Raw genomic sequence first — 20,649 nt, 5'->3', positions numbered from 1 at the left:
TTTACTACTTGTCTAAAATTTGCCACCTGTCTATGTCTACAGTCAAACATGTCTTAGAGAAATTTGTCTATAGTTAAAAATTATTTATTCTCTAAGTGTTTCTTTCTTTCTGTTAATAATTTGTCTATAAAAATCACATGTTCGTTGATTCAATGGAAATATTTACAGATTGTTTTCATTCTTCGAGTAAAATTATAATGGTTTGAAAGAAAATAACAGTAAAATATGGTTACAACAAATCGCAATAATAATGTATTAAGAATATATTCATGTCCTTTTATCAACATGGTGAAGATTTTGTTCAAACAACTTTCACTATTTTGAGAATACAATTGCAATAGGTTTTTGCACCATGTAGTATTTAAGTGAAATTATTATAACTTACACTTTGAAAATGTTAAATCTGAATAATTATGTATGGGACTATCCAAGTCGTTCCCCCGTTTGAGTCTCCCTTCGGGTGAGTCCATGTCTGGATCAGGGGGGAGGCCACTACTACTGCTACTTGTGCTTAGTGTTCCTTCACTCCCCCGGGAAATTGTGGACCGACTCTGAAAATTACTGGAACCTATGTCCGGCCGTCGACCTGACATATTCCCTGACCTTGGGAAGGTCATCCTGCCATCGAGGTCAGGTGCGTGGGAAACATCAAATCCTCGCGGAAACGTCCCAGACTTGACAGGTTTGTAGTCAGATCCTGAAATCATTGAAAAATAATTTTGAACTAAAAGAAATTATAATTTAAGTTCATTAACGAATCCCTGTCCCACTGCACTGCCATTTTTTTTCTATATACAGTAACCTCCCCTTAACGTCCATTTGAATATAACTGTAGCACAATGTGGCTGGTATGTTTCCCTTGTCCAGGTAGCTCAATTGGTTACAGAGTTGGTATATAAATCTGAAGACCAGGGTTTGAATCCCTGTACCACCCGCAGAACATGTTTGTTGATTATATTTTGTTTATTTCATCTCCAATAAATTTCGTAAAAATCCCTCAAGGTATACTTTTCTTTGTTAAAGCTACATTTTATCATCAAAATTAAATACATAAATTTCTGTACTTACCACGGTCATCTTTAAATGAATCGGATGAAATACTTCGTCTGGAATGTGATCGCATCCTGAACGGATACGTATCGCCTCTGTAAAACAGGACAGAAAGAAACATTAGACAAAGTGACAGAGAACCATTAGACAAAGTGACAGAGAGAAACACAAGACAAAGTGACAGAGAGAACCATTAGACAAAGTGACAGAGAAACACTAGACAAAGTGACAGAGAGAACCGTTAGACAAAGTGACAGAGAGAAACATTAGACAAAGTGACAGAGATATTTGACAAAGTGACAGAGAGCCATTAGACAAAGTGACAGAGAAACACTAGACAAAGTGACAGAGAGAACCATTAGACAAAGTGACAGAGAAACACTAGACAAAGTGACAGAGAGAAACATTAGACAAAGTGACAGAGAGAACCATTAGACAAAGTGACAGAGAAACACTAGACAAAGTGACAGAGAGAACCGTTAGACAAAGTGACAGAAAGAAACATTAGACAAAGTGACAGAGAGAAACATTAGACAAAGTGACAGAAAGAAACATAAGACAAAGTGACAGAGAGTAACACAAGACAAAGTGTCTTACTTTTTCCATCAGATATATAATAAATTAATAATGTCAACAATCAACTGTTGGAAAAATAATAGCAATTTTTGTTTGATTACTTTTGGTTAGTGACAATAGAAAACAATTATTATGATTTCAATGAAAAGTAAAGCATTACTATTACAGTGATGGAACCTACAGGTGTGATACTTACTGATTGCTCAGGTAACTACAGGTGTGATACTTACTGATTGCTCAGGTAACTACTGTTCAGTGATGTGTGACTATCGGAGTGAGTGAGGGACCTATCTGTGTGATACTTACTGACTGCTCAGGTACCTATCGGTGTGATACTTACTGATTGCTCAGGTAACTGCAGGTGTGATACTTACTGATTGCTCAGGTAACTACAGATGTGATACTTACTGATCGCTCAGGTAACTACAGGTGTGATACTTACTGATTGCTCAGGTAACTACTGTCCAATGTTGTGTGACTATCGGAGTGAGTGAGGGACCTATCGGTGTGATACTTACTGATTGCTCAGGTACCTATCGGTGTGATACTTACTGATTGCTCAGGTAACTACAGGTGTGCTACTTACTGATTGCTCAGGTAACTACAGGTGTGATACTTTCTGATTGCTCAGGTAACTACAGGTGTGATGCTTACTGATTGCTCAGGTAACTACTGACCAGTGATGTGTGACTCTCGGAGTGAGTGAGGGAGCATTCAGGTCTGTGATACTTACTGACTGCTCAGGTAACTACTGACCAGTGATGTGTGACTCTCGGAGTGAGTGAGGGTCCTATCGGTGTGATACTTTCTGACTGCTCAGGTAACTACATGTGTGATACTTTCTGACTGCTCAGGTAACTACTGTCCAGTCATGTGTGACTATCGGAGTGAGTGAGGGAGCCTTCAGGGCTGTGATACACACCCATAGACTGAAAAATAAAAAGTTCCAATAAATATTTATAATTCATGTACAATAATGGAACTGCGGCAGGAAACTTTTGATTCAGGGAATTAATCCCTGAATAATTCATGTTATCAATTCTTGCAACAGAAATTGAGTCTCCATAAGGTAAAACCTCTCCACTGTGTCCACTGTTTCATCTGTCATCCAACCTAATACCACCTTCATTAGCAATCTTTTAAATGCCCCCATTTTTCTGAAAATTTATTAACATGTTTCCTATTGTATTGTATTGTATTGTATGGCACCTAGTTGTATTGTATGGCACCTAGTTGTATTGTATGGCCAGTTAAACCTATATTAAGAGACCAGTGTTGGGAAGTAATGTATTGTAGAATAGTACTTCAATGATGTATTGGTTTGAACTATATTACACTGCAATGTACATAGTGTAGTCAAATCTGAACACACAGTTAGAAGGCAGAGAGCTGGTCTCCCATTGCAGGAGGTCTCTTAACCCTTTCACCCCTATATAACTTTAGTAGACTCTACCATGCATTGATATGGAGGGGTTCATTATGGTCTACAGTGGTGAAAGGGTTACGGTGACATGTGCCACTGCACTGTAGGTTTTCATACACAGTAACCTCCCTTTTACTTATGTTTGGATGTAACTGTAGCACAGTTGGGCCACGATACTTCATTGACCAGGTAGCTCAATCGGTTAGAGCCATAGATTATAATTAGCAGTCTGAAGTACAGGGTTTGAATCCGGTCTAGCCCCACTCATTTTTTCCCACCCAGAACACTGATGTTGATTATATTTCATGTCATCTTAAATATTTCTTGAAATATGTCCGGCAGGGTATTATTTTTTTCTTTTCCAATTTTATTTATCAAAGCAATAGTCGTGCCGGACAAAAAGTTTCCCACACTTTGTTACAGTGTTTGGCTGTGCTACGGGGATCAGTAATACAGGTTTAGTTAGCATTAAAAAATACTGCTAGAGGATTTATAAACGTGGTCTTTTAACACAGCTGGTCTGTTGATAAAGATGGTTTCTAAGGCAGGTTTGACTGTATTTTGGTGAAGCTGATTATATGTTAGGACAGTAACTCTATTGCATTGTACTGTATTTCATTATAATACGAACAGCAACTCATAGTCTTTGGACTGTACTCAAATATTGATAAAGAATAAAGCAACTACATTGAGTATAGGTCTCTACATCAATGTTATGCACATAACAAAAATAACTCAGATTACAACGGTTTTACTATTGCTTGGATTTACAGAATTTAACATGTACATGTGGGTAATTAAAATTTACATTCGAAATGTTTTCAGTTTGTACTTTAAAACTGTGACTGTTTGTCAAACATTTTCCAAACAGTTTCAGCTAAATACTGTAAAATATTAACACTGTAACATATATATTTTATGTACATATATAAACTTGAGCTGCTAATTATATGTATTTATGCTACCTACAAAATATACATAAAACTATTTTTATCAACATCCTTTTCAAAAATATGTATTACGGATGAAAGGTCTAAATGTTTACTTCATTTTAATATGAATAAAACATACCAGGCTGGTTTATACTTGGGCACACCTGAATGCTTTAGAGTGCTAAACATGGACCTTTCACGACCGTATCATGAGCAACGTGTGTGTGAAGTAGGTCAAAGTGAAATTAAACTTGGTGTTATATACACATCTCGCAGCATTGCCACTGAATAAATCTCCAAAACAACAACACAGACTTGAAGAACTAGAAGTGTCGTTGCCCAATCGCTGACATCATAATCATGACTCAATTTTATACATATTGTATTATATTGCAAGGGAATACTGCTATATGACTTTACCAAAGCTATAAGGCATTCATATCTGCTATGAATACCAGAGCTTCTTTGATCATTTTATCTTTTATGACATCTTTTATATTCTAATGGTGATGCTGGTTACAAGCAGAAAAATAAATTTAATTTAAAAAGCTTAATTTTAATAACCAATTCCTACGTTAATAACACCTTTTGGTCATGTGACCATTTTTTGTTATGTAATTGATTTGATTGTAACAACACTGCAGGCTTAACTGTTCCAGGAGCATCACAGACTGAGGTTAGGAGCGTGAAATAATTGAATAAAGCGTGGATACTCTATTTAAATGTAAATATAGATAATGAATGTTTTAAACAAATTGTGTGACGACTTTAATACGCTGCTAGTGCTGGCTGATATAATGAAGCCAGGGAGGTCGTTATGTCCCGCTGTAAGTAATTAACGATGCGTGCTACAAGTCTATAACAGCAATGGTTTAAAACATTCAGCGTGTAAATATTTACATTCTCCCAGCAATGAATTACATAAATGAACTAAATTCATTTAAAGTGTGTGTCAACACTATTTGACACACACTTTAAATGCCATACTTGTCATCATTGAAACTCCACAATGGTTATGTTGCATATCAATGATTCTCAACGGCAGATGGCTGTTCTATTTAATGAAATAACAAAAGATAGTGAATCATATTTCGATCGGGCCATCTCCATATAAATGTGACATGTTTTATCATGTAGTGGAACTAGACTGGGTCAATCATTGGCCAGGTAGATCAATTGATTAAGCGTCCGTCAAGAGTTCGGAGGGTCCTGGGTTCGACCCCAAATAAAGTTTATATTTACCAATGGATCATAGTACTTTTCGTAATTATTAATACAATCTTCATTTTTATCAAATTTGTTTTCAATGTCACACCCCAGTTGTATAGATGTTTATCCTTCTAAGTCTTTTTTTAATACTATTTTAAATTCAATTTTTTATATTTACATTTCTACTGAACTTGGACTCAATATACCTACTTAACATTTTAAAGGTTATTTTTCAATGAACTTTTCAGTTGGCGTATGAATACATCAACATATTATCAACCTGATTACTCCGTTATTCCGCGGAACGCGGGAAGTAGTTCCGTTCTTAGATTGTTTTAATTTTATCTATTTTTTGTCAGAAGTATTCAATTGAATTCAAAATATAATTTACATCTTAATTTGCTTAATCATCTTACCAGGACGACGTCTCAAAGAGAGTTATGACGTCATAAGTTTTGATACCTTCCGTGGTGTTAGCACCTTCCGTATCGCACAAGAGCGATATTTTAGAAATTATCCAAACAAATATCAATATCACTCTGAATGTAAATATAAGGCTGGAATCCCATTTTGTTGAGCTTTATGTGGTATGAACCTCAATGGGTCTTGAGACAAATTCAAAATGAACTGCTTCGCAGTTCATAAAATTTGTCTCAAGACCCATTGAGGTTTATACCCCATAAACCTCAACAAAACAGAATTCAATCCTTAAGTGCCAGTTTGTTCATTATACAAATATGTCATTTAATTTCACAATTTGATAAACATTGCGTCCAGGTAGGCTTCAGTACAATTTTACCTAACACAGAATTACATTAGTGGTCTATGATTGTCATGCATGGTTGAATTTTAGACACTTTCAAGTACACTCATTTTCACACATGACCAATAACAAAAGAATTTCTACCTGAATTTTTTCATCAATACAAATTTCACCTCTTTTTTCCCCCAGAAGATCTAAATCCAGTCACAGTTGTGTTTATCTGAATCCAATTTTAGATGTTATTCTATTTTCTTTACCTCCTCCCTGTAGCGTAGATAACGACGTTTGGTACATTCTACACGAACGCATCATAAATAAACCTAAATGTGTGATCCTGGCGATATAAACCAATTATCTATAAAAATATAAGGAAATTAAATGGGCCAAGATAAAAAATGTTTACCCAAGGACACAAGCTTGTTGTGAAATGCCTTTTGTTAGGATTGTGTTTAGATATTGCAATTTTACACTGAACAGAGATTGTAAGTTGTCAATGTTGGAGATTGTAAGCTTACACTGACAGATTGTAAACTAACACTCACAGAGATTGTAAACTAACACTGACAAATATTGTAAGCTTACACTGACAGAGATTGTAAACTAACACTGACAAATATTGTAATCTTACACCGACAGAGATTTTATGCTTACACTGACAGAGATTGTAAGCTTACACTGACAGAGATTGTAAGCTAACACTCACAGAGATTGTAAACTTACACTGACAGATACTGTAAGCTTACATTGACAGAGATTTTAAGTTTACACGGACAGATATTGTAAGCTTACACTCACAGAAATTGTAAGCTTACATTGAAAGAGGTTATAAGTTTACACTGACAGATATTGCAAGCTTACACTCACAGAAATTGTAAGCTTACATTGACAGAGATTTTAAGTTTACACTGACAGATATTGTAAGCTTACACTCACAGAAATTGTAAGCTTACATTGAAAGAGACTGTAAGCTTACACTAACAGAGATTGTAAGTTTACATTGACAGAGATTGTTAGCTTACACTGACAGATTGTAAGTTTACATCGACAGAGATTGTAAGCTTACACTAACAGAGATTGTAAGTTACCATGTAAATCTGTCAGTTTAAGCTTACATTGACAGAGATTGTAAGCTTACACTGACAGAGATTGTAAGCTTACACTGACAGAGATTGTAAGCTTACACTCACAGAGATTGTAAGCTTACACTGACAGAGATTGTAAGCTTACACTGACAGATATTGTTGAAGGAACATTGAGTAGAGATATCTAGCTGTCAACCAGCAGTGATAAGACAACATGGAGCAGTGATTGCTAGGGCATGAACAGATATTGCATGTTTACATGGAGCCAAGGTGGTAAACAGAAAATTAGGAAACATAGGAGAACCCTAAAAAATTGTTAAGGGAATGTTGTGTGAAGATTTTAAGAAGATACAGATAAGTGTTTGTTAGAGGCAACTGCGAGTGAGCAAAAAGTTGAAAAGATATCGAGCAGGTATTGTGTTGTAATATGAGCACAGATTGCTAGCAGGTATTGAGCCGATAAACAAAGGTACTGACCTCATCCTCAGGAATAAACTCGCCTTCGCTGTGTATGGAACCACACGAGACACTGTGGTTATAATTGTGAGGTAACGACCCCGGCGGTGGACTAGGAGACTCTCGGTATGACTGCAGCAGAAAAAAACATCAAAACTGATAGCGAAACATTGGTAGATATGAAAACTGCTAGCGAAACATTGGTAGATATCAAAACTGATAGCGAAACATTGGTAGATATCAAAACTGATAGCGCAACATTGGTAGATATCAAAACTGATAGAGAAACATTGGTAGATATCAAACCTGATAGCAAAACATTGGTAAATATCAAAACTGATAGCGAGACATTGGTAGATATCAAAACTTATAGCGAAACATTGGTAGATAACAAAACTGATAGCAAAACATTGGTAGATATCACAACTGATAGCGAAACATTGTTAGATATCAAAACTGATAGCGAAACATTGGTAGATATCAAAACTGCTAGCAAAACATTGGTAGATATCAAAACTGATAGCAAAACATTGGTAGATATAAAAACTGGTAGCGAAACATTGGTAAACATCAAAACTGATAGCGAAACATTGGTAGACATCAAAACTGATAGCGAAACATTGGTAGATATCAAAACTGATAGTGAAACATTGGTAGATATCAAAACTGATAGCGAAACATTGGTAGGTATCAAAACTGATAGCGAAACATTGGTAGATATCTAAACTGATAGCGAAACATTGGTAAATATCAAAACTGATAGCGAAACATTGGTAGATAGCAAAACTGATAGCAAAACATTGGTAGATATCAAAACTGATAGCGAAACATTGGTAGATATCAAAACTGATAGCAAAACATTGGTAGATATCAAAACTGATAGCGTAACATTGGTAGATATCAAAACTGATAATGAAACATTAGTAGATATCAAAACTGATAATGAAACATTAGTAGATATCAAAACTGATATAAAAACATTGGTAGATATCAAAACTGATAGCGAAACATTGGTAGATATCAAAACTGATATCTACCAATGTTACGCTATCAGTTTTGATATCTACTAATGTTGCATTATCAGTTTTGATATCTACTAATGTTTCATTATCAAAACTGATAATGAAACATCAGTAGATATCAAAACTGATAATGAAAAATTAGTAGATATCAAAACTGATAGCGAAACATTGGTAGATATCAAAACTGGTAGCGAAACATTGGTAGATATCAAAACTGAACGAAGTATTATACTTATGTACCCCAATCACAACAAAAGAAATTCTACCATGATATAAAATTCATCTAAGCCATATAACATATCAAAAAAGAAAGGGAAATTAAGGAATTTTGAAGGGCTATATATACCTGTGAGCCGTAGGCACTGTCAGCGACAGAGGGTGGTCCGTGTCTGGAGGACACAGTGTCACGACCGTCACGACCGTCAGATGACGCAGGTATGGTAAGGAAAATACGAAGACTGGTGATCTTGTTGTTCTGGTCCACTAAGTTAATGGCAGTCTCTAGATCCGTCTGTTTCTGGATTGGTACTCTCATCTACAGAATTATCAATATGGGACTATTGTAACCTCTATATTGGCTGGCAGTAAGGCTAAGGTGCTAATTTTGATCTGTCATTTTCAGATGACATTCATATTAACTAAGAATGCATGGTCAAGGTTACATGCTAAAATTGAGTAATTTTTATATGGCACTTGAATGAAAACTTTAGATTTGTGTCAACATTGTTATTTTTTCTTAGTCTTTTTGTATGCATATACAGTGGCTATCAAATGTAAGATGTTCAAAGCTTACAAATCTCCCATGTGCTACAGCAAAACTTACCTCCCAATTGGCCTTTATAAAGAACATCTCCATGTCTGAATTACAACTTACCTCCTCATTGGCCTGTGTGAAGAATATCTCCATGTCTGATGGACAAACTTACCTCCCCATTGGCCTGTATGGAGAACATCTCTGTGTGGAGAACATTTCTGTGTCTGATGGACAAACTTACCTCTCCATTGGCCTGTGTGAAGAGCATCTCTGTGTCTGATGGACAAACTTACCTCTCCATTGGCCTGTGTGAAGAACATCTCTTGTGTCTGATGGACAAACATACCTCTCCATTGGCCTGTGTGAAGAACATCTCTGTGTCTGATGGACAAACATACCTCTCCATAGGCCTGTGTGAGGAACATCTCTGTGTCTGATGGACAAACATACCTTTCCATTAGCCTGTGTGAAGAACATCTCTTTGTCTGATGGACAAACATACCTCTCCATTGGCCTGTGTGAGGAACATCTCTGTGTCTAATTGACAAACTTACCTCTCCATTAGCCTGTGTGAAGAACATGTTCATATCCATGTTATGCATCTCCCGCACCTTACATCGGAGGTTGTCGTACGTCACCGGACGGTTCATGTAAATACTCCTAAAAGACAGAGAAGGTTTCATTTATAAAAAGAAGTAGAAAGTTCTACAAAGGCAAATAATATTTTAATGTGTTACCCTCTCGGTCTCAAACTGAAAAAAGAAAAATAATCTGACGTAGTAAACTGTTCATGACTCCACAACATAATTATATAGTTTATATAAATAGTATACGTGTTATTTGTGTTAGAGTTATCTCCCCTAAAACCCTTAATTGGTATTGTGTCATTTATGATTAATTACTCCTTAGCTACTAAGGTGTGCATTGCATGTACCTGTTCAAGTGCCAAAAATTGTTTAACCAAATCCAAATCAATATTTACAAAAATATATTTTGTAAAGTTTATTAGTTTGGAACTCTTTTGGAATGAAAACCAGAGAAGGTCCAGTGTAGCATTCATCTTTAAAATGAACTCATATTCATACCACTTCTTTTTTAATTAGAAAAACTTTATTTTTTCTGTACGCAAGAGTTGATAGAAACATCATAAAATTTTCAAACAGACATATACTTTACAAGACACATCTCTGTGATCAACTCATTCACCCCTAAAGACACATTTGAACTCTTCCAATTTAAAGATTGGAAAAGTTCATTATGAAACTTCAGGGGTGAATGAGTTAATTAATAAGGCTGAGCACAACTACGTAAAACGAACAGCACTGAACGTACTGGGACCCTGAAACAGAACTACAACTTAACTAGATTAATGGAAGGGAAAGCAATTTCTGTCATGCTTTACTGATCTAGAAAATGTGATGTCATTCTTACTTTAAGATATTTATAGAACCATTCAAAACTTGTAACAGTCGACAAAGTACATAGGTATATATATTCTCTGTAGTAGTTAAAGTACACCTTAGGAATAAACAACGAACACTGAAACTGTGAATTTGAAAGCTGCTATATATATCTCCGCAAGATGAGCAGTGGTTATTAGCTATATATAGATGTCTATTCACCGTGGCCGGACATCTTCAGTCATTGTTGTCAAGGCTTGACACATATTTGTCAATATAATGATTGTCAACCCTTGAGAGGTTATAAGAAATGTATCTGACCAATAAACAGTGGCATTCCTTCTTAAAACCAAAAGTTTTACCATAAAAATATACAAAGTCAAAGCCATACGTATATTTTTTCTAAGTCAAGAAAATAACCTAAACAGAGATAGTCTGGTTATAGCTTAACTAGATATCTCTGCAAAATGTAAGCATTACACTGTTTTGCTATTCTTTTACCCACTTGCACAAAATTTTATTCACAACATCAAAATTGACCTCATTCAATTTTTATACAAATATTCAACATTATAAGTGTAGTTATTATTTTTTCATATTGTTCCCAACAAGTGATTGGCCAGGAGTGCATCATGTGTCCACCAATAAAAAACGATATTGACTAAGAGCAAATGCTTTTTGTTGAAGGACTGAGTGTGTCTAAAAATATAATTATGACAAGTCTCCAAACGTACGCATCGTCCTGCTTCCGTTGATTTTTGCTGTGATTTTTGTTCCAGATTGATAACATTGCTGTTTTGAAAATAATAAAACAATTGTAGCCTTTGACTTCGGTCAATCGGTAAATCTAGGTATCGACCTCAGCTAAAGGCTATAATGGAATATTATTTTTACTGCAGTGCTACGTTTACTGGTATTCATTAGCATGGAGTGCTCTCTCCCATCAAAGGTTGATAAACCCATGTAATAAGCCCTTTATATATAAGTCAATAACTGTATAATTTCAGGGTTTAGGTCCTGCTTCAGGAACATGTTCACAATTTCAGGTCGATAAATCATGGTACCAACTTTATTATAGGTTTATGATTAGGGGTGTACTTCTAAATATTTAGCCCTTTCAACCCCATGTAACTATAGTAGACTCGGCTGTACATTGATCTGGAGAAGTCCACAACAGTCTGCAGGGGTGAAAGGGTTAGAGTACTAGGCCACAATGGGGATTTTTGAGGAGACAATGTTCTACTAGGCTGACCTCATATTTGATTGAACATTTTTGATAGCCCCAACATGGCATCTAGATCTTCTAGCCCAGAGCATTGGTCTTATAGAATTGTACTTCCCTAAAAACTATATAACTGTATGACATAGTTCATGTTATAGGACCATTCCACTCCTAATACTAAAATGACGCTTTAAGGGTTTTGTCGATAGATCTGAGGGATTACTTTTTTTTAAATCAAGAAACTTGAGAAAATTTCCCTCAACTTTTATGTTTTATTTGACAGGGTGTTAAGTAGTTCCGGGAATGTCTGAAGAGCCTTAGTAACCAAGTTATTCCTCAACATGACCTCGATACAGACTCGTCAACAGCCGATCACTACCAACCACCCACACAGTGACAATTGATGTGCACTGGCTGCTACATTCCTGTCACCACTGTAGGGCCTGCACACACATCTGTATTGTAGCGGTCTAAGATGTTACCGTGTTATAGCAATGTGTGTCTTATCTACAGCTCACAACTCGTATTTATACAAAATTCCAAAGTTGTTTCTTTTTAATTTTTAACGTAAAGTCACCGACATCCACCGAATTCTTGATCACGCTTATTCCCCATAAAATTCTTAAAGATTTCTTCAGTACATATTGGTTATTATTGATTTTTTTGTATCATTTAAATTTGTATCTTCGTGGTTGCATACATTCCTCTGTGCAAACGTCATAAATTTATTTTTTAAATTTATTAATTTTCTTAATGTATGAATATGGATGCATGAGAAAGGCGATTTACACCTTTACAATATTTGTTAGTACGGAAGATACTCATAGCCAACGCTTTTTATAAATTATCCTTCTCTACTATATCAAAACTAAATTTGTCCACTTTTGTATTTTATTTTAATTTTAAAAGGGCTGTTTGAATTTTATTCCTTGTTCTGTAAAAACACCTCCAGAAAACTCAAAAATTGAAAATCTTTTATATACTAAGACAAAATTCAGACAATACCGTATATGGCAAGGAATATAACTAAAGTATCAGAATGTGGTAATCTAATGACAGTATAAATTTTAAAACTCTTTCAGCTAATCCTAAGCTCACTGGTTTAGCATAACAGAACTAATTATCACTGAGATGTAGCTGCTAAAGTACTATGGTTTGTCGTAATCAAATGTACCCCACACCTACAATTATTATTATTACTGCCTAACGGCCTACCAACACAGGATAGGTCATTAGGGCCAACAAATGGTCACACCTACAAAAGCATGAAAAGGGGATCACTTTTTACTTCATCAGTCTTAGAATTTTCCCAGAAATCCCAGTGTTTTCAATAATAAAAGTTTCTCCAATTCGACTTGTATGAATCCCTAGACAGCAGACAAGACTTGAAACCGTCTGTGAGGACAGGACTGCCTCAAAAACAAGAGGCCCAGAGGGCCTGTATCGCTCACCTGAATATTTAAGCAGTCATAGCAAATATTCTCATTAAATATTATATTGTACTACAAATTTGTCACACACGAACTTTGTCGGCTCCATCTGTTGAAACTACCTGTCAAATATTATTATAAGATTTTATGCTTTTTGGCCATCGTTCTTCAAATATTAAAATTTTATGCCTTTTGATTTTTCGGACTCTAGGCCTTTCCCTTCTTCAGAAGAAGTTGTTTAAAGGAAAAGTTGACGGACGACGGACGCCGCACCATGACATAAGCTCACTTGCCCTTCAGACAGGCGAGCTAAAAATGGCAAGGGCATAAACTTGCATCGACATAAAAGACTAGTGGTCATGAGGTAATTGACACTAAATCAAATTCATCTTTATATAGACCACTTTTTTTTTTTCTTAAATTGTTGACAGTGCACCAACAGGTCAGGCTGATGGGTTCCAGATCTTTTCTTCATAAGATTAAGATAAAGTATCAGTTACATTACAAGATAGATCAAACCTCTTGTAGAATCCCTGATTACCAAATCATATGCAGGGGACGTTTATGAAAGTCATTAAAATGCACGCTTTTGTTATTCACAGGTGAGGTTGACAGAACGTAAATCCACTTTACAGCCACCGTCCGCTGACGCCCCGTCCATCTTTGTATAGACATGTGGGGGAGTTCTTCAAGGGTAAACAATCAAACTACTAAAGGACATTGAAGAAAAGTACTTCAAATACATTTTTTAGCTGTTTAATTGTACTTGAGAAATTACTAATACTTTTGTAGTTCGTCTAAGAGTATATTCTCATCATAAACTGTTCTACTTGAAACCCGAGGAAGCTTACGCGGGACTACAAATATAAATAGCAGGGACGAACACATATTAAAAGCTCAGTCAGCTATGAAATACATCTTAGTTTGTCTCCAATGTGTAATAAATATTGTTCAGTATTATAGATAACTGTTACAACAAATTTGGTAATCACAACAATAAATATCTAACAGAAAATTGCTTTTCAAACTTTAGTATTTATTTTAGTATATTTTACACAAAGTTGACAGACAGAGGAAAACTGAAGGAGACATGTGAGTTATTTCCTTTTCTATGTTTCGTCTAAGTCCATTTGGCACTGCCCATTTCTATTTATAGATTATTACTCCTACTACATACTTCAACATTTCAAGTTGTTCGAGAATTTTCCAAATTTGTCTGATGACCTTCAGACTTGAAACAAGGTCAAGCCCCAATTACAGACACCCTCCAGAAGAGTTGATGACGTCAGATTTGTAATGTATCACATTTATCATTGAAAAACCCAGTTTTTATAATAAGTACATCTATCCCCTTTCAGCCTTTCCCCTCGAACCCTAAATCCTTGTGCCGTCTTTTGCCTCTCGTACCATCTCGGACCACGACCAACCTCTCCCACCCATCATTCCTCCTTTACAACAGTGGAGAAATCAGAAGTATATGTTATATGCCAAGTTGAAATCAGATATATCTGAAAACAAAACTGACAATTTGAGTGTAAGATTTCCAGAACATAATACTTGGACTTCCACTCATCCTAAATAGAATCTCTAATGAACAATGCCACTGATCAACTTACACTGAGAAGATTGTTTTTGCCAAGCATATTTTTTTAGAGATAATTTTAAAGTAAAGACAGGTGACTTTTATGTATAATGCATTAAATATAATGCTGACAGTTTATTTTTTTATGTAGCATATTCTGAGATATATTATATATTTGAGTGTGTGAAGAGTAGAATGCAAACTCAAATATATCAGAAGATCTAAGTAACACATTTAAAAGGCCATTGTTCATACAGGTAATTAAAATCTTAGTAATTAAGTCCACAACAATGGGTAAAATAACTGTTCACTTAAAATAAATCAATAACAGTATCATTTAAAAAAAAACTTATTTTCAATACAGATAGATGAAGCTGTATACCAGGAAGAGTTCACCCCTGAAATTTCATAATGAAATATTCCAACCATTGAATTGGAAGAGTTCAAATGTGTCTTCAGGGGTGAATGAGTTAAAAGTTCACCCTTTATGATCAGGGCAAATATATTACCCCCAGAAATATTAATAAAAGTGCAGTATCTCAGTGGTTTCTCCATTAAAGAGGATTATGTACATCCCCCCAGAAATGTTCTGCCTATCATTATATCATACTACCAATGCCCCCCCCCCCCCCCCTCATATTTCTAACTTGTACAGTCAATACATAGTAAAAGGTTTTATCTGTATCACATTGCCTTTTCCGCATTGCAGCATCAGACTTTTCCAAATTCATGACATCATGTCATTGTTGAGCCATTGTGACGTCACGTCAGTGAAATGGGGTGTAAGATAGATTTCCTACCCTCCTTTCTTACCCCGGACAGCTCTATCTTACACACAGGGTAATGAGAGAAGAAGTAATCTGATAAGGAAGTTATATTTAAAGTGTGTTTGCTCCCACCTTTTCTCTCCATTATATTCCAATTTGATCCTCAGAGTCTGGTCTCTTCTCTGCAATGAAAACAATTTGAAAATTTAAACAGTCACTAAAATTTACATGAAAAAACTATTTTGCAGACCTTATAATCAAATTCATCTGCCAAGGAACTAAATGGAATGACTTTACAATTTAATGGTTAAACAGATCAACAAGGAAATGACCTTTGACCAGGAAGTAAATACAGGCAATGTCAAGTGAAGGCGATTTGATATCTTTTGCAATTTGATCATTAATCAATAAAATATGACTCCCGCACAAGGAAAAGGTTTAATATTTTGTAAGATGCTGTTTCTCGAATGTCAAGTTTAATTCTGTGATTTTGGGTTTCCAATAGGGGACCAAATGGGGGCAATGAATGATGACTTCCCCTTGGGGAGTGTGATCTGGGTGATAAGGTTCTCTATAGGGGAATAACGCATACCTTGACGTCCGCTATTAGAACGTTTTGATCTATTGAGGTTCACTTTTGGGAAATTTATACAGTAATAGCACTTATTTTAGCGGACTCAATTTTTAGCGTATTATTGAATTTCAACAGATTAGCGTATTGAAGAATTAGCGCTCTCATACCATGATGCTCCATGCTGCAACAAATAACTTCCTGAGTGGTGGGGTTCCCCATGGGAGATACTCACCTTGAGGTTGGCTATAGCAGCTTTCTGAGCATTGGGATTCCCCATTCGGAGCCCCCTCTCCAGCTGGGACTGGATGTTTCCCATGACATCCTTGAGTGCCTGGGGATTCCCATCTGAAAGAAAATATGATATCAAAATAAATATGTCAAGGTCATGAAAGATGTTTCATAAATTTAATCAACAATCAGTTGAAACAAAGGATGTTCATCTTTTGAAAGACTTCAAGTATGGTATTCTCAAAGCTGAAATCTTGCTGAAAAGAAATTTTGAGACCTTCTTTTTATCAAAGTCACGTTTTCTTTCATCAAAATACCAAAACAACATAATCAATTGGAGTATTTGTTACAACTGACTCTAAGTTATTTCAAAGCATTGCTCTAGATGACCTCGTTCCATTTGTAATTTTAGCAGAAGACAGACTGCGATGATCATTGACAACCAGGTAACATAGCTCCACTGGTTAGAACATCTGTCTCAAGTTCAGAGGTCAAGGGTTCGAATCTTGCATTTTTTTCTCCTGTTACAGAGGTGCCTGTGACCAACCCTGGTTTTAAGTTCTGTGTGTACACTTGGCAATGGGATACAGGAACCAGTGGGTTGTCAATAGTCTTGTCATGGGGGGTGAAGAAAGAGGAGGGTAGAAGTATAGGAACTGGACAGGTCAATCGCCAGCGACCAGGTAGCTAACTTGGTTAGAGCCTTCATCTAAAATTTGAAGGTCCAGCGTAAGAAACCGGGTCCGGCTGTGCATTTCTGTGCCCCCATACATATCAAACATTTCTAGTCTTGAGGCTAAATAAAACTTTGATATTTACCACTGAGCTAAAGATTTTCCACAACTACATATAGGAAATGTTCAAATATGAACTGGGCTAGAAATACTGATGATTAGAACCATTTTATTACGATGAAAAAGTTCTAAATCTCGACCAGAGGAATAGCCATCCATACAATTATGATAGCAACAGAGATATTTATAGATACTGAAATATACAAACAAATCCTGCATTGTGTATTGTTTGTGACACTCCAAACTTGTGTATCACCTCTTCAATCAATGATAGACCCGGGATTGATTCCATTTTGAAAGTTTTAATTTAACCTGGTAATGTTTTTTTGCCTTTGTGAGCTGGGAGCACCATAATAAATAATACACTAGGGTTCTTTGGCAATTGAAGCTCCTTAGAGAGCTCCTTTTATAGCCCAATGTCTTGTTAGCTTGCTATCAGTTTTTTATCAGTTAGCCGTGTATATATGTAATATTCACCCCTTACCTTTTGGGACTGTCATAACAAGGATTTTTTTTAATTAGTTGCACATGTTTCCCGTGACCTTCAAATTTTGACTTAGGGTCATTCAATAGAAAGTTTAATCAGCAGAACTGCTTTCTTTTTATTTATGTAATTTTATTCTCTCTCCAGTTTAAAGACAGGTTAAACTGTTTTTATAGAGAGATCTAGAAGGGCAGGCAAGCTAACATTTTTCATATTTTTTCCCACTTGTTTCCCAGTAAACCAGAATACTGTTAATACAATGCTATTCCAACCTGAATCCCCCCTACATTTTTAAACTGAACTTGCCCAGTCTTTGATATGGTAAGGTTCAAATGAGACTTTAGGGGTGAATGCGCTAAGATCAACAAATCGCTAAACACGAACACTAACCTAACCATACTTCAGTAAAATCTATACATGGCCAATTTCCGCCTTTGTGTAAAAACATTTCCCTCTTGTATACAAAGGAACCAGTAAGGCATGCACTAATGTGGAAGTCTTGTGTTTACCTCCACGAGATATACAGGTATATCATTACCGCCTTACCTGTACAAACTACCTACCTACACAGGTAAATCTCTAACAACATTATCAATACTAGATCTCCCCACAAAACAATGTTAAGGTCTCAATAGTGAATTCCTTTCACCGGAAAGAAAACGTATAAAAAGTCGAAAACAATGGGGCCTTGTATCAGAGTGTAAACAAAGCCACTTAAGACAATCTACATATCAACAACAAGCACCCGAATATACACATTGTGTTACACTCGGGGTTAAAGGTAAGGCGGGACAATAGCTTGATAGCTCGCCCTGACTGGGATCACTGTGACCAGGAATAGTAATAGTTGGGTCATTTTTATCATAAAAAACAGGATCTTTACTGAGTTTCCATTTCATAAAATATTTATGCTGTTTTTAAATTATGAAACTTAAACCACTCGTTTTTCATTTCATACAAAATTCATTATACAAAGAAACTTATCACAAACGTTTATATGTTTGAGATCATCATAAGTTCTATGAAATGAAATTTTCTAGACTTGCTCTTTAAAACTCAAAAGAAAAGTGAACACCATTAATATCCATTGATATTTATGATAAAAATTATGTATCTGTGGGTATACTGATAAGACCAATATTCATAGATTAATAACAAAAAATCTCAAAGAGGGTTCCCCACTAATTTTTTAATTGAAGATTGTTAGTAAGGAGTGATATTGACATGTTAATGTAATTAGCCCCCCAGTTACATGTAAACACCGATTACAGAACTTCCTTCGGGGCTGACAGTGATGTTTGGCTATAAATCAGGAGGCCTGATATTCACGGTTACGTAGATACACAGTTTACTGTCCCTGATAGACGTTGCGGGCAAAAACAACTTTTTTTTAGGAATTTGATAAAATCCATGTTTACTGTTTTACATGTTTGCAACAAAACAGGACATTTATGTCTAAAAGCATGGTTAGGCATGTAATACACAAACACTACTTCCCTTACATTTTTGATTTTTCGATAAATAAGGCTGTGGTTACATGTATGGTGATATTTATTTCTCTATAACAGGTGCTTTACCCTCATCCCCCTCAGCAGAAGTCAGTAACGGTTTAAGTACATTACACAAATTAGCAAGAAATACATAAAAGTTGTTTAACAATCTAATGGCTGGTCAAGATGAAGCCACCTATCTCGTACATACTGCAGTGTGAGTTACATCACATCCATGGCAGCTTAACTACTACACATACTGCAGTGTGAGTTACATCACATCCATGGCAGCTTATGTCTACTACACATACTGCAGTGTGAGTTACATCACATCCACGGCAGCTTATGTCTACTACACATACTGCAGTGTGAGTTACATCACATCCATGGCAGCTTATGTCTACTACACATACTGCAGTGTGAGTTACATCACATCCATGGCAGCTTATGTCTACTACACATACTGCAGTGTGAGTTACATCACATCCATGGCAGCTTATGTCTACTACACATACTGCAGTGTGAGTTACATCACATCCATGGCAGCTTATGTCTACTACACATACTGCAGTGTGAGTTACATCACATCCATGGCAGCTTATGTCTACTACACATACTGCAGTGTGAGTTACATCACATCCATGGCAGCTTATGTCTACTACACATACTGCAGTGTGAGTTACATCACATCCATGGCAGCTTATGTCTACTACACATACTGCAGTGTGAGTTACATCACATCCATGGCAGCTTATGTCTACTACACATACTGCAGTGTGAGTTACATCACATCCATGGCAGCTTATGTCTACTACACATACTGCAGTGTGAGTTACATCACATCCATGGCAGCTTATGTCTACTACACATACTGCAGTGTGAGTTACATCACATCCATGGCAGCTTATGTCTACTACACATACTGCAGTGTGAGTTACATCACATCCATGGCAGCTTATGTCTACTACACATACTGCAGTGTGAGTTACATCACATCCATGGCAGCTTATGTCTACTACACATACTGCAGTGTGAGTTACATCACATCCATGGCAGCTTATGTCTACTACACATACTGCAGTGTGAGTTACATCACATCCATGGCAGCTTATGTCTACTACACATACTGCAGTGTGAGTTACATCACATCCATGGCAGCTTATGTCTACTACACATACTGCAGTGTGAGTTACATCACATCCATGGCAGCTTATGTCTACTACACATACTGCAGTGTGAGTTACATCACATCCATGGCAGCTTATGTCTACTACACATACTGCAGTGTGAGTTACATTACATCCATGGCAGCTTATGTCTACTACTCATACTGCAGTGTGAGTTACATCACATCCATGGCAGCTTATGTCTACTACACATACTGCAGTGTGAGTTACATCACATCCATGGC

At 36.1% G+C, this 20,649-nt stretch overlaps 1 protein-coding gene across 1 annotated transcript in view; it reads right to left on the bottom strand.

Moving 5' to 3' along the window:
- LOC110442962 (mitogen-activated protein kinase kinase kinase 2-like) overlaps positions 1 to 20,649 on the bottom strand; it is an 81,618-nt gene that overhangs the window by 7,093 nt on the left and 53,876 nt on the right. Inside the window, exons 3-11 of the mRNA XM_021486856.1 lie at positions 16,475 to 16,587; positions 15,801 to 15,850; positions 9,822 to 9,927; positions 8,860 to 9,048; positions 7,513 to 7,623; positions 2,549 to 2,555; positions 1,857 to 1,935; positions 1,069 to 1,145; positions 386 to 697 (exon numbers count right to left, since the gene is read on the bottom strand). Coding sequence (XP_021342531.1) covers positions 386 to 697; positions 1,069 to 1,145; positions 1,857 to 1,935; positions 2,549 to 2,555; positions 7,513 to 7,623; positions 8,860 to 9,048; positions 9,822 to 9,927; positions 15,801 to 15,850; positions 16,475 to 16,587 — 1,044 coding nt within the window. The remainder of the gene's footprint in view (positions 1 to 385; positions 698 to 1,068; positions 1,146 to 1,856; positions 1,936 to 2,548; positions 2,556 to 7,512; positions 7,624 to 8,859; positions 9,049 to 9,821; positions 9,928 to 15,800; positions 15,851 to 16,474; positions 16,588 to 20,649) is intronic.

Source organism: Mizuhopecten yessoensis, unplaced genomic scaffold (genome assembly GCF_002113885.1).
Source record: "Mizuhopecten yessoensis strain PY_sf001 unplaced genomic scaffold, ASM211388v2 scaffold716315, whole genome shotgun sequence".
NCBI classification, from domain to species: domain Eukaryota; kingdom Metazoa; phylum Mollusca; class Bivalvia; order Pectinida; family Pectinidae; genus Mizuhopecten; species Mizuhopecten yessoensis.
This window is presented reverse-complemented; position numbering and strand designations above follow the sequence as displayed.